This window comes from Grus americana, chromosome 6 (assembly GCF_028858705.1).
Source record: "Grus americana isolate bGruAme1 chromosome 6, bGruAme1.mat, whole genome shotgun sequence".
NCBI classification, from domain to species: Eukaryota; Metazoa; Chordata; class Aves; order Gruiformes; family Gruidae; genus Grus; species Grus americana.
Genome location: NC_072857.1, coordinates 22,655,812 through 22,671,674, shown reverse-complemented (window position 1 = coordinate 22,671,674; position 15,863 = coordinate 22,655,812). Strand labels below are relative to the sequence as shown.

The window sequence follows — 15,863 nt, the reverse complement described above, 5'->3', positions numbered from 1 at the left end:
TCTCCCATCTGCTGAAAACTGTTTAATACATTACACACTGTCTAAGAAATTTTCTTCTCCCTAACAGGATTTAAAGTCTTTACTTTTATAAAATATTAAGAACAGGATATGTTATGAACTATTAAGCAAAATACATTAATATTTCAGGATAATATGCTTAAAAGGAAATAAATCAGAACAATGTTTCAATGGTATCAAAACCAAATGAGAAAATCTAAGCAATTTGCGTCGATATGCTCCCACTGACAACGATCATCACACTGACATGTCTTCTGTACTCCCTTTCACGCACAAATCAATCAACCCAAACAAACACGTCTATCAACGTGGGAACAGAAGTTCAACTCTTCAGCCAGTTTTAATGCGACTGCATGGCTCTACAGCAAGCTGTGGATGCAGCCTTTAATAATCTAAAGCCATATATATGCTCTAAAATGAGGATGAGAGACGGCCACCTCACAGGGGCTATCTGGTGAGGGTGAAGTGAATTGATCAGACACAAGTGAGGAAAAGGGGATAAGTTATGAAATAATAAAATGCATAGACTGTCTTTGTGCACAGTTTTTAGCCAAGAACTAGCAAGAATGAAAACACACAACTCAACAGCAGCTTTTAGATAGTAACTTCAGTATAAAAATATTAGTGATGTTAAGTGAATTTGAAAAATTATACCAGATGTAGATAGTGGCATTGCATGTAACAAGAAAAATACTGCATTTTACCCTTTCCATGCAATTAAAGACTGCTTAAAATCTCTTTGAAGTCCATTTCTGATGGCTGAGGCTGATACAAACTTAACAATTGGGAAGAAGAAAAAAAGAAGAAACCTAAGGAACGTACTTAGGGAGTGTTCGCATTTTGCTTGTGCTTTACTATTTAATGTTCTGAAGCTGCTCTTGTTAACTCCAGTCCCCATTCAGCAGAGCACTTAATCACGTGCTGAAATTTCATTGATTTCAGTGGGACTTAGGCTTTGGCTTAAGTGCTTCACTGAATTATATATTATTTTTCACTTTCCCTTCTTTATGAAATTAATAGAACTATTCAAAGTAAAATATTACTCAGTGTAAGGTAAACTGTTGGCTTTTAGATAGGTGACATAATACCTAACTGGAAGCCTCACTACCATTTAACTGAAACAATTGATAAACTCTAACTATGCATAATAATGATGTGAACTGCAGTAATAATAAAACTTTATTTTCTCAAATAGTTTTCAAAAAGGATGGAACCACAAAGCATCAATATTGCTAGAACTCCGTGTGATCTATACCAATATAAGAATAGAGTAAGTAATTTGACTCTTTTAAAATAATGTTATTTTCAATCCAGATATATGTTACAAATTAATGGAGAATTTATACATTGCATAGAAAAAAAAAAGTTATACGTTATTTTTTATGAGGTACCATAACAAATACTTATTCTTGTTACACTTTGACAAAATGTAGAGAAACTGATCTGCACACATGCATTCATATCCATTGCATTCATGTTTGCACTGCATTTTCTAATATCATTACTTCATCTGCAGCTACTCGTCAATTCGCTGTTGTTAAAGGAGCTCCTAAATTTTAAAGACTCTGAAGTCCACGCCCAGATGTAGAGCAGAGGAGAATGACGAGTGAACTGAAGGACTTCAATCTCTGGCAGGAATTTAATGTTTAGTTTCAACCTTCTGTCACATTTTGGGTGAAGAATGAGTGAAGGATTGTTCTTCCTGGAACAGCGGAATCCTTCTCTCATCCTCATCTGCCCTGCCTGACTTAATTTCTGTATTTATTAGAAGAGACAAGCCTTTTGCTGAACTATCTATTTCATTACCTTTTCTCCTTTCAAATCCTATTCTGGCTTAAGGATGCCCTGACTGCACTTGGATCTCATTTCCCATGCCATTGTTCCTTGTCCCGTAGTCAAAAAGACGGTGCTGGTGAACCTTGATAGTAAGAAATTCTGTAGCTTAAGGAACAGGTGTGAACTGCACCTCCACAAGGAAGAAGGTGTGTTAGCACAGGTCAGGGTAAACCTGTTGGAGGGGAGATATAAACAAGCATCATAACTAGGTCTATATAATACATGGTGAGATTTAATCAGCATGGTTTCTTCCAAAAAAAAAAAAAAAGAAAGAAGGAAAGAATCCTTTTGGGCAAATTTGTAAGGCAGTACACATGTGAACATTTTATTTCCAAAAGTTTTTCACAAGAGCTTGTATGGAAAAGAAGCAAAGAATTGTCACTGATCAAAACTGTGGCTCAGAAACAGAAAGAGTAAGATGAAATAGTCAGCTTCTGTCATGGAAACAGTTACCAGCAAAGCATCTCAGTGTTCCATAGAAAGTTACATATTGTTTCATTAAGGATTTGGAAAGAAAGTGAAAAGCAACTAGAAAAATTTGCAAGTGTCATTTTTTTCCCCTGCTACATACAAGAGGGCTGTGGAAATGTAGGAATCACTGGAGCTCAGAGATACAGGTTAAGAAAGAACTTAAATACTTGCATAGATAACAAGAATAATCACTCATAATGATGGTTTCGGTCACAAGGGCTATATGAAGCAGTGTGTGAAATGCCAGCTTTAAAACTGTTTTGCTTCTTACATTTGAAATAATTCTTCAAGTTGAACTTATGATAAATTAATACTTTATAAGAAAGTATAGAGGATGTAAATTGAGACACAATTATTATTTTAGATGATTTTACTCTGTACATTTTTGTAGTGTTAAAAGCCATACACAGCACAGAAAGTTATAAAGGATAATGTTTAATATCAGTCTAATGAAATACAAAACATTTTCACTATGACCCCAAATGAAAATTTTTAGTACAGAGTTCTTTTAATCCAGTTCAGTTCCTTAATCTTATTTTTCACACAGCTCTACCAGCAGTTGTGCCAGCACAACAGAAGGGATGGCACAGGGTGGGAACAGCAGCCGGGGGGAGCAGGGAATAAGTGGTTGGAACTGTATAAACTAACCTTGCTGCTAAAGAAACGTGTCCATTACCAACATCAACATGTACAGGCAGTGCTGCTCCCCTTTACTGGAATTACTTACAGAAATACAGCTAAATGGGACAATTTACAGCTGCAAAACCAGGCCTAATTAGTGAAAGAAAGTTACTAGCTGAAATTGTATTTTTTAATATATTATATAAACACACACACACGCACAAAGTTAATTGGAAGAGATCACCAGCAGGAAAATACTCTTACCAGTATTAGTCAATAGAGTAAGTGAGGTTCAGCTTTGAGCAAAAGACACACCTCTTGAAGAAGGAGGAGATGGGGAACTGAGAAAGCTGTCATCTTCAGGGATAGATTCAACAGCTGACAATGATTTGTAATACTCATCCTCTCCATCCAGCACTTTGATTTGGCTGGAAAGAAAACAAACAACCTTTATTAAGTTAAATAATGAATTCTGTCAATATTTTCAGAAATAGAAACTTCTCTGTGGATGTGAAAATGAAGAGTGCTAATACAAGAAAGGAAAAAAAAAGATGGGATGAATTGATGAGATAGATATAGCTTTTATACATACTTTTTCTTTGTTATTACTTTTTAATGATTATACTCTGAATGGTTCTGCAGATCAGTAAAATGCAGTATAGTCTTTCAGTTTGGGTGTACAGAATGCTAAACCAAGTCTTTGCATTAAATGGGCACTTCATTTGAGCAATGTGGCTTTTTTGTCTGTATATGTTCCACAAGTAGGGTATGGTTTTGCTAACGTATTTCAGCTGATGGTTTGCTGTGAATACGACCCAAAGACCACATCACCAATTTTTGGGGAAAGCCCTATTGCCATCAAGGAGCTTTAATTTTCCTGTGATGTACGATGAGCACTGCAGTCCCATGTTATTCCCTGAACAGGAATACAGGGGAGGGAGATAAAATAAACCAAATCTTGCACAGTTGTGCAAAATTTTGGGCTTTAACCTTGACTCAAAGACCTCTTATTCATAGAGTTATGTTCAGAAGATTAATTAAAAACAGAGGAAATAATACAGAAAGTTCATGTATATTTTTGGACTAGATGTATTTCCAAGTACCAAGCATCCATCAGCTCTGTCTGGTCCATGGGACCAGTCAATGAAATATTTTGGCGATTGTATAGTAGCCAGCCTGGATCTGTAAATAATTTTCAGTGATTTCTACCTATGGCCAGGTGATCACTGCTTATGTGACAATGAGAACTGACTCAGTTCAGTGGAGAAGCAGCAGCTCCCTTTTGGGCTGAGCGGCATCTCTGGCTGAAGCCTAGTGCGAGCGTGCTGCTGCAAAGCTGGCAGGGCTTCCGTCTGTGTTCTAGGTCAGAGAACTTCAGTTTCAACGCCCTTCATCTGGCACCTTTCACTAGTGCTAAATGCACTTAAACACATGAAGAAAGCTATTCTTTTTGTAGTAGTACTCAGAGAGAGCTGGGGAGCATATTTTGTAAGAATCAGTTCTAGTGTCTGCAGATAGCAGTACATACAAGTTTTACATTTGCTTCTGCAGAAAATGTCCAGTGTCAATGCACAGAAATATGTTAATTGTTTATTTTTAGAAACCTCTCTAGAAAGTTTTGCATATTCTGTAATATCACAAAGGACTTCTTCTGTTTACAGTTGCTTACAACTAAGAAGATAGATATTTACCCAAGTTTTCTTGGCTTCCTCTTGCTCCCTTGATATTCTAGAGTTCCCTGTGGAGAGGGCCAAGAACACACAGTCAAAGCAAAGCAGCAAGTCGTTAATTTTTAATTCAAAGTGATTTTGTGTTGAATGCAAGCAGATGCTGATAATATCAGAAGTCACAGCATAATTTTTTTGATCAAAGGGCTCAAGTGAGCCTGATGAAGCATGCATCTTGCTCGTCTTTGATAAACCACATCAATTATTCACCGTGAAGGCAGACATCCTGACATGAAAGCAACAGATAAAGAGCATAAGCACATGTTCAAGACGAGAGCAGAAGAACGTGGGGGTGGGGCTGGAGGGGCTGAAACAGGTATTAATAACAGAATTATTAACTGGAAACAAAGCCAGTAAAACAGCTTTATTGCCACTTTGAACTCACATTTAACTGGTTATAGTACATGTTGTCCTCAGGGCTATTCAGCATTTTGGGCTGCTGACATCGTCGACGAGGTGTTCTCAGCTTCTGTTCAAGACAGTTTTCTGAACCTACAGTAAGATAACACAATTTAGTTTTAAGCTGTGCCAGGTGCTGTGAACGTCTTAGCATATTTTAGTCTGTAAAGAGTCTTTTCTTCTGTCCTGTTTCGTCCTGGATTTATTAGCAAGTCTGTCCTATCCAAAGTAAGCACACAGAAACTTGGGGATCTTTGTTTTCTCTTTTGAAACTTAGTTCAAACACAACTTCTTTAGCAGAACTTCATTTTTACTTTTATAACATTTTTTATTCTTCCATATATCTATATCACACAGCTCCTTATTCCTTTCACACTTTATCTCAGCATCTTCTGTTATCTAAGCAGGAAATGAGGTATATTGTGACTAGCTAGGGATGTATCATTCAGCAGCAGCAAAACCGTTTTTCTACAGTAGACAGTAATAAAGCCTTTTGACTGATGAGACTTAGTCTATTATCATCACTTTTATTATATAAAAAGGCTACCTTTTTGACATGGCACTCTGTTTAATCAGAGTAATCGAACCGGTTTGGAATTATGCTTTCTTAATATAATTTGTGATGTGCTGTAAAGTAACAGTTGCTTAAAGTCATCTGGAAAGCAGAGTTTAAAGATGAAGGAAATATTTCAGAAGGGGTAGATTCTGAAAAGAACTAACTGCCTTTTTATTCTTTTTTTTTAATTAATTTTTTTATTATGGAAAAAAGACATTATGGTGTGCTGTACTCTATTTTACCAGGTGTTTTCTGTGGCACATCCTCTAGATTACTAGGACAACTATATTCAGGATAAATCAGAATCACTAGGTTACTAAAAGACACTGTGGGGGGTAAAGAAAGGTCATTTCCTTTTCAAATAATTCCCCCGATGCCTTTGACTTTTCTGGTATCTCCCTGTTCAAAATTATTTTAGTGACAGTATGAGTAAAATAATTTTTTGGTGGCACTGAAGGAAAAATGTATGTATCACATTTGCATTCCGTACTGCACGGGAAACTTGCTCCGATACAAAAGACTAGCACAAAGATCAAGTAGCATGTAAATTCCTTTAAACACTTCAAAACTGAAGTCAATATGGCTTGTGCGGATGCAGGATTCTAATCTACAAATCCATTTGTAAGATCTGGCCTTAAGGAGCCGGCAATATTACAAAGGAGGTTTATTATACACCCAGATTTACAGTCTGCAACTATTGTACTTTTCTGCAATTACTGGGTGAGGTAGAGGAGGTAGTTGAACTTCGGCCTTTTCAGCCAAATGACTGACTGCTCTGGGAGATTTTCTTTCTTTCACTGTCTTTCTCCCTCTCAGCAGTGAAATTTGAAAGATATTAGGTTCTTCTCAGCGTGGGACTGCAATGTCTGTATGGGAGGGGAGCACTTGTTTCGTGCCAACCGTCATGTTCCCTCACAACACCTGGGAAGGATGGTGGGTTAAATGGCCGCCAGGGAACTGGCTGCAAAGCTGGGTCTAAGATTAAAAAACAGTTTTATAGAGAAAGGTTACATTTCTCCAGTAATACAACATAACTTTTAAATAATACATTCATGCTGCTTGCTAATTTAACACCCAAAGCTTCAATGCTTTATCCTTTCATGTTCAGTATACCTTTATATTTTTGCTAAAGAGATTGTGACAGCTGAGCCTGAACCTTTGCTACTTACCCATATTGTATATAACCAGACAAGGTAGAAGCTGTTCCGGAAAATACTTCTGGGGAAATTGGGTGCCCAAGTAATATCTTTGTCTTTGGAAAGTTTGTTCTCTAATATTTAGATAGGACATAGGTACAATTTCGTTCTCTCTGAAGTCTCTGCAAGTTTTGTGGAAGACCAGCCATAACTACATTCTACTCTCTCTCTCCTTGCTCTGAAAGTTACTCAAATTGATCTCAGAGCTTTCTGTCTCAGGACAGCAAGGTCTGCAATTTTTGCAAGCAATGTTTTCAGTCACAAGGCTGTATGAGTTCCTTTTTATAGCAATGTAGTTCTCAAATACCTCTCCACAATTTTTTTTTTTTTTTATTCTAGCAAGAGGCTGCTATGAAAAAAGACTCAGGTCCTCACAGTTCTGCATAATTTCACACATCTCTCTGCAGCTTGCCAGAAATAAAAACATAGCACACAAGTATTTAGAAATTTTCAAACAGTACAATAATATGAGGGGGTATTCTTTTTTCCTTTCCCCCAAATGCTGGTGTGGCCTTAATTTTTTTTTTTTTTTCAAAACACCTATATACATAGTCTTTGTTTTAAAAATATCTTTTACACATTAGGATTCTGAACACTGATATTTTGCTCTAGCTTTTTATCCTGACACTTAATTATTTCTGTGTATTCTATGGGTGGTCTGCAGCTTGTGTCCTCCAAAGGAAATACCCTTTCAGTGGGCCCATTTGTCTTAGCGTTTAGTAGCATACTACACGAACAGTACAAAATCTGGTAACATTTATCATAAACTACCATATCTGGAGAAAACGGTATTAACATGTGCTCAACACTCAGCAGTTGAATAGGCATTTTAAATGCTGTTCTAAAATATTTTGCTTTGATGACAAACTTGAAGCCACCAATATGAAAAAAGTCCCTTGTAATTTTAACAGCAATAGCAGCAGCACCAGTATCATTAACAGGGTATTGTCTGTGCTGCACCCAAATTGTGCCAGGTGCCTCTGGCATATCCAGGCTCCTGAGTTTGCTACAAATTCAGAGACTAGATGAGAAAGTGAGCACACGCACTTCCTTCAGGTTGTCTTTATCGCTGTTTTTTAAGAGATTTGGAAAAAAACTTTGTAACTCTTAAGAGCAGAAATTCCTTAGGTTATAATTTCTTTATTGGTAAATTCCCTACTGCAGTGCTGAAATAACACAGAGTAGGTAAAATGCCTTCTGCCAAGGGCACGATGTCAGCTGGTCTAGGAAGTGTGGGGTAGCTGAGGTTCTGGGCATCCTCCTCCCTTCCTTGCTCAAACCCAGAGAGGCTGATACGCCTGGGTAAGCAGGCTCACGTGGATGCTTCCCTGAATCTACCACAAAATTGATGTTGCTTACAGTGAAGGGAATTAGAAACTGGCAAATGGGTAAATCTGTTGGAGTATAAAATATTTATAAGTAAACAAACCGATGGGGTTTCTGTTTACTCCTCTATTACCACTGTTGGTTATCCTTTTTATTTCTCTGATACATAAGAGCCCAAGCCAATAGACCAGGACCTTGCAGTGCTCAGATTAAAAAGATGTGTGGTTTCAACTAAATGCAAACTCAAACATTCGAGTTACATTTTTCAGAACTGGGAATTGCATAGTTGGAAAGCAGTGTCTCCAGGAGAGACTTGGGAATCATCATGGATATTCAGCTGAATATGAAGTAGACTGGGTGCAAAGCAGAGGACTACTCAATAGTAATAGGAAAACAGTTTTATCATTGAGTGCAGAATTATTTTAAAATGAGTGCTGTAAACTGCAGAATGCTTTCAGAACAAGAAAAATCTGAAATCTGGAAAACCTGCCATATGGTGACAAATTTAAAAAGACTGCTCTATTTAATTTTTTTTTCAAAAGAAGGTTAGGTGATTTGAAGTGAGTCTAAACCCCTGTATAAAAGGTGAAGGGTTTCACCTTCAGAAACAAAAGTCTGAACTGCCTAATGGTCAGAAGTGGAAGAAAATTTCAGACCAGAAATACAGCACATAGTGAAAGCAGTCAGTCAGGAGAAAAAAAAAAAGAGTATTATGATGGAAGCTCAGGTTGAAGTTGGAAGCTTTTAGAAAAGGTATGTTTTGACTCAAGCTAAAGTTAAAAACTATCCAAGATATGACATAGATCACTTCTAGCTTAATATGAATTAATTTCTCTAATGTGATTTTTATCACGAGTCCCAATCTGCAGAAGATTTTGTATTGATGTTTTGATTTCTGGGATATACTTTCACCTCTGAATTTCCATGTGATTATTCTTCTTTGCTTTCTTATGGCTGAAATGGAAATATTTTTCTTCAATTAGCCATCACATCCATCATACTGACACTTTTTATGACATCTCTTGGCTTGGAGATGATGTCCTGGTTCTGGCAAGGATAGAGTTAATTTCACAAGGAGCCACAACAGGTGACCCCAAGCTGGCTGGGGGCTATTCCATAACATGTGAAGTCATGCTCACCATAAAAGGGGGCTAGTCAGGCAGTGGGGGGGCGGCGCGGTTTCTGGCGCGGTTCCGGGAGGGGCTGAGTGTCTGGTTGTTCGTTGGATCAGTAAATTGTTCTTTGTTATCACCCATTGTGAATATCTGTTATCAGTACTGTTGTTGATTGTTTCCCTCTCCCTTGCTGTCCCAGTAAACTGCCCTTATCCCAACCCTTGAGGCTTTGCCGTTGTTTTTCCGTTCTCCTCCCCATCCCGCTGGGGGAGGGGTGAGTGAGCGGCCGCGTGGCGCTCAGCTGCCGGCTGGGCCTAAACCACGTCAGATGATTAGCACATTTCTTACGCCATATCTTATTTAAATGATTTTTCTGTTTAAAAATCCATCCTTTCCATAAGCTGCAAAGGATTCTTTCAGAAATGCACAAACTGCCAAACAGTAAGATTTAATGAAAGACTCTTTATGCTCTTTAGCACTGACACAAGGACTTTTGCATCTAGGGTTTGGGCCCTGACCAATACTTTCAAAATAGCACCTACAAAAATGTATTTTTCTTATGATTTCCCATGATATTCAGTGAAGGTCCCATCTTAGATGTCCTGTTTGTCCTGCTTATCTTGGTACTGAAAAACTGGAGACCAGGCACTTGGCACACTCTTCAGAGGAACTGAGAATCATCAGCTTTTGCTCTCTGAAATGAAGCGAGGGTCTTCACAAACTGTTCATAAGCCCTTGCTTCAAAAATCTCTCAATGCTGATAACCTCACCAAACATTGCTAATTTTTCCTATATGGGGAATTCTCCAGAGAAAATGGCGATCAGGCAGCTACAACTGCATTTGGAACTTGTAAAACCCATTGACGGGAGTCAGATTCTTTTAAGGTTGGTGCAGCACAGAGGGAGCTCTAAACTCTGGACATCTTACTTTTAGCAAGGAATGCACAGAAGGGATCTTTGCCAATGTTTCAGTACCATAGAGCAAGCTGTGTTGCCGATTCCCTTGCTGAAGGGACTCCATCCACTACAACACATATTGAAGGGTGGAGACAAGTACTCTCATTTTCCTTCTGAAGCCATTTACCCAAAGCAGGTTTGAAAGGGGTTAGTCTTGTCTCTCTTTCTGTTATAGATGAACACAAACCTAGTATCACAGGAAGGGTAGTCCTTTTATAATTAGTCAGATGGGGAGATTTAGAGTACAAGAAGGGACAGCCTGCTGGAGGAAAGGTAATGAGGCCATTTAGGGGATCATATATATTATTAACAGAGTAAGCAAATAAAGTAAATAAATCAGTATGACCAAGAAAAATAGTAAGCATGTGGCTGATTTCCAATCTATAATATCAGATGAAACATGAAAGTGCAACCCTTAATTATAAGCAAATATTAGCACAGACTCATGGGATCTCATCATAACATCTCAAGGTCTACATTCATGAAAATTTAAGCAATGTTTAAAATCATGTTAATTTGTTCTTTGTTTGTTTCTTTTCCTGCCAGTCTAATTTATTCCAAAAGACTTTGGTTTTCAAGCCTGGATATATTGATCATGCCTATGTAAAGCATTGTTATAGCCTGGGGAGGAGATTTTTGTGGAAAAACTTGTCTTTGTTCTCCTTTGATAATTTATATGTATTTTGATGTTTTCAAGCTTTTCCAGTTTTGAATCATTTTTCAAGGCAGCAAGTTAACTTCACTTTTTCTCTTGAAGTCTTGGGCAAATGCAGAAATGACCTTACAGACAATGATAATATACATCCTCCTCCTGGACTGGATGCTAAGTGGATAATTATGTGCAGCATGTTGATTTCAAGGAACAGCTACATTTTCTTCTGTGCCATACAAGTCTGTTCAAACAGAGGACTCGAGGGGCTAGTGATTCTGGTCCCACTCATATCAGTGTTAAATGGGAGTGACTGAACGTCACAGTTTTTATGCAGTAAAAAATGCTGTAAATGAACTAGGCTTTATGATTTTAATTATTTCAACTTTATTTTAAAAGAAGAGAGATTTACAAAGGGCACATAATGTTGTTTGGCCATGAGTGTTCATACAAACTTATTTTCCTTCCTTTCTCATTCCCATGATTCTCTATCATTTGCACAAATTTGGATCACATCATAAGTGCAAAATGGGAGTAAAATGAAAAACTTCCCTGAGAAGCAAAGTGAATGCTCAGGAAGTTAGCCCCCACTGAGCTCCTGCTGCACCTGCGTGCCTGCCATACTCAAGCCAGTTAACGTAGAACTCTCTTGCACACCCCTGTACACTGTGGTCAGTGCGACTTTAATGTGAGCCCACATCACAGGGTATTTGTACACTGCCCGCTAAATGCTACCAACTATAAATACATCAGAAACAAGGACAGGATAACAGGTCTAATAGGCTTCACAGAACAAGTTCTGTAGAATAATCCGTACCTTCACTTGGGAATAATGAAGTTATCAGGTCTATGCTATATACTATACATTTAATTATGTTATGGTAGTTCTGCAAAAATGCTGGAGGCTGATAGAAAATAAACACACTGTCTCTGAAAGATTTTAATCTCAGTAGAGGCAAAACCACACCAAGAGACAACAACATAGGGTAGGAGAGAATAAAGAGCAAGACTACTTGGTGACTTAACTAATGAAGTATGTCTCTAATATCTTCTTTTCCCTTCTGAGGTTAATGAGAGGGGAAAAGAGAAAACTACAGGAGAGAGAAATGGACAGGAAAAAGACAAAAAATGAAACAATCAAGTAAGATACGGAGAAACTAAGGAAGAGAAGGGAATAAACAACCATTAATGGTGAAGCAGTAGCGTTCTGGCATCAGAGGATTTGATTAACCTAGTAACATTAGGAGCCTGGAGGCACATTGGCATATTTAATACTATTAACAATTGTAATTCTCTCCAGGATACTTCATGCTTACCTAGCAGTAGCTTCAGAGCTCTGTAAATGTTCAACAAGGCCATCCATTCTGTTGATATAATGAGATATAGTATGATGGGAACCATTCTTGCCACCAAATTCCCTCAGTCTCTTCCACTATAGAAGAGTGTCCGGGGATATTTATAGGGGTTGATGCTCTTCATGCTGCTAGTGACAAGCAAGCATGGAAAGAACAATAAATCAGATGTCCTTTGAGGAGTTAAATGGCCTCAGGCCTTACTAACTCTCACAAAATATCTTACTGGCGCTTCACATAAGTGTTGCTAAGGTAAAAGACATTAACTACTTTAAAAATCTATATTAATGCTTAGAAAGAGTGATTAATCTTTCGCAAATCCTGCAACTCCAGTGTACTGAAAGCTCTTACTTGGATTCAGTAGGTAAGAATAATAAGTTAGATCTAATTTTTTTTCAGTGTCAAGTGCTTTGTAGTCTAAGCGTACAGTTCCAAATGTAGTTACCAGATTCACTGAAAACACAGAACCTGGAGGCGTAAAAAGTCCTACAATAGAAAGATTTAAGATAAAACAAAACCATGATCACCTCAGATCCCCCACACAACTGTGGCGAACTAGAATTCTGTTTATTCAGATGGAGTGTGCTCATAGTGCCAAGATCCATAGACTGCTAGGGAAATTAGTGTAGCCTCTTTGATGTCATGTGCATCCCAGAATCTGTAACACACTGCTAAAACTGTGAGCACAGCCTTTTGTTTATAACCCTAAACAGAACCATTTGAATACACACACTGAAAGAAGTCATAACAGAAGCAATGCATTTTCTTCCACCCAGTGATTCATTACTTACGGCTTCATCTTGGATACTGCAGTTCCATGCAAAGCCATATGCTTTAGATTATAAAGCACACTAAGCAAATCATAAGTTTTTCAAGACGGTATGTAAAGGCTGTTTTTGCATCTGTTTGTTGCCAAAGACCCAGATGATACTGTAATTAGAACAACAAATATTTTATGTGAAATCAATCATTTAGCTGTCTCTGAACCCTGAGACAATGGCTTTTAGATACACTTTGTTGGGAAACAAGATCCATAAATAGTTAGAATCTTGGCTTTTGTTGTTTTTTCCCTTCCAACACAATTCTGATCCTTCAGTATTTGTCAGTTCTTTCAGTTTCTATTGTGAGTGATTTAACTGTAGAGGGAAAAGGCAGAGATTAAACAAAGCATACCAAAGAACTAAGCTGTCAGTGACTAACATGGGTAAGATTCAAACCTGTCAGCAAACAGCATGCTTCTACAAGTACAGTCCTGAAAACATGTCTTCCTATACACGTTGAATATACACAACCTCTCATATGCCCTGCATGTAATAACGTCTAATAGTGGGTTCCAGAGCTGTGGGAACTAGTCAACTAACCAGTCAAAGCCCAAGAGGTTTACACAGCTACAACTTTAACTTCAGGAGAAAAAAACATGCCAAACCATCCTGAATGGCAGAAACTACTTCTGGACAATAAAGAAGATTTAGCTGATGATAATTTTTCTTCCCTCCTTAAACTTGACGTAAAGCAGTTGTGGAACCTGCTTTTTGGTTAATTCTTGCGATCTTTTCAGAAGAGACAGTTACTGATGAAAACCAGGCTGTTTCAGGTATGCTGGAGTTACTACGTATCACAGCATATTTCCTGGTTTTAGAAGACCTGCTTAATCCAAGAGCCACCAGGTGATAAGAAATAGCTATCTTACATTATCATGTGAGGTAAGCGATGTCTCTCTTGCTGTTTGAGTGATGCTGTATAATCAATACAAGTGAATGAAGAATTTCGCAGGGGAAAAACCTACTGAGAGCAATTAAACACAAAGAGATCACTTCCGGATCAGGAAATCCCTGAGCCACACACCATGCTAGGCTGGAGAGTGTTCTGCTTGTCCTACTTTTGTACTATACCCTAGGCTTTTGTTCTTGGTTACTATCAGAGAGAGGAAATTAGGCTAAACAGACTTGGATTGGACTGGAAATGCTCTTTCTTACGGTGTTGTGGTTGGTGGGTTTGGTTTTGTTGGTTTTTTTTTTTTTTTTGAGGTTGCTAACTTTCAAATGACCAGGAAAGAAATCCACTTAAAATAAATTCAAGCTGACCAAATCCCCAAGAGACAACTTCAGCCTGAGGGTGAGTTAACTCCTCAAGAGGTGCATATCAGAGTATTCAATGCAAAGATAATTTCAAGGTCAACTTTAAGTGCTTATGGCAGGACGGTTGTATTACAGTTGTCTTTTTGTTAGCACTGCACCAGATCAGCCTGAGCTTCTGGAAGGCAGGAGAAGAAAATGCAAAGAGGTATACAAAGGAAAGCCAGGCATTCTTCAATTTTCTGGATGTGCTCCATTCTCCCTTCTCTGTAAGTATTCATCTCAGGTACTAGTCTTGAAGTAGAAACACTGGGACGCCTACACAGGCACTGTGCACCCAGAAGCTTGCCATGATGCAAGCTTGTCCCATCAGCATTATGCCATGGTTGGAACTCAGCCTGTTGGTGCAGTTTATTTTTTTAGTAAGTTAAAGAAAATAGGATTAGAAAGAACCTCAAGTGACTATTTTGTCCTTCCCTGCCTTCCAAAGTAAAACCACATCTTATGTTGGAAGTATGAGAAATTTTCAAAATTGCTCAGAAAAAAAGATATTAAAAAAAAATCCTCACAAACATAGCATCAACAATGGAGCCACTCATTATTACTTCTGCACAATAAGATGACAGCTATCCCTTCAAATAATTAGGATGATGATTTAGTCAATCTGATTGATTAAATAGCTTTGGCAACTTTGAAGTACGAATCCTAAATATCATGACGGTATCACCAATTTTAGAGATATTCTCCAAAGTACATATGGGCCTGCTAATGCACAAGTTTTTAAACTGCAGATTGTGGATCTCAAGAGCTGCATATTATGTGCTAATACGCCTCAGAACCTCAGAAAACTCACTGGACACTTGGCACTGGTTCATCTTGTGGATTCTAGCTAAGAAAAGCAAAGCATATGGGGAAAAAGATGAAATAAACAGAAAAAGTAAACACTGAGATTAACTTTTAAAAATAAAAAGTCAAAACATTCAGTGCATTAGAGAACAGTAACAAATCACAAATACCTTTCTCATACTGTTTCTCTACAGAGCCAACTACTGAAGTTGCCAAAAATGCATCATACAAATGTGGCGAGTTAGTCTGTGCAATCAAAAGTAGGGCAGGAGGCAATCTGTAAGTTCACACTCAGTTAAGATGTGGTTCATAACGGGCCTGTGTTTCAGAGTTGCTGTCCTAGCGTATAGCCTGGATGCTGTTGAAGGTAATCCCTCACCTTCTTCCAAACTGTAATAATAGCATTTTTATCCCATACCCTCAGAGGTTAAGCCACTTGATTGACTTTGAATTCTGGACACACAGGAAATTTGTATTAATTTAGCATAATGATGAGGCGCAATAAAGGCTCTGTGGAACCACAACAGCATGGTCTCTAAGGTTTTGTTCGTTACAGAAACACAATTTGCATATCTAAAGGCTTGAAACCATGGGTCCATATTGATACAACTAGTATCTCAAATTCGAGTGTAGCAGATTCAGCATATATTTCAAAGAATAAATGGTAGAAGCCCAAGATAAAACTCTCAGTAGATTTCTTCATTAAGAAAGAAGGTTTT

At 37.9% G+C, this 15,863-nt stretch overlaps 1 protein-coding gene across 1 annotated transcript in view; it reads right to left on the bottom strand.

Moving 5' to 3' along the window:
* Window positions 1-1,268: 1,268 nt before the first annotated feature.
* The window catches only part of MYO3B (myosin IIIB), a 206,688-nt gene continuing 192,093 nt past the window's right edge, over window positions 1,269-15,863 (bottom strand). The window contains exons 35-38 of the mRNA XM_054830464.1: window positions 5,059-5,165; window positions 4,638-4,684; window positions 3,262-3,374; window positions 1,269-2,026 (exon numbers count right to left, since the gene is read on the bottom strand). Coding sequence (XP_054686439.1) covers window positions 2,016-2,026; window positions 3,262-3,374; window positions 4,638-4,684; window positions 5,059-5,165 — 278 coding nt within the window. The 3' untranslated portion in view covers window positions 1,269-2,015. The remainder of the gene's footprint in view (window positions 2,027-3,261; window positions 3,375-4,637; window positions 4,685-5,058; window positions 5,166-15,863) is intronic.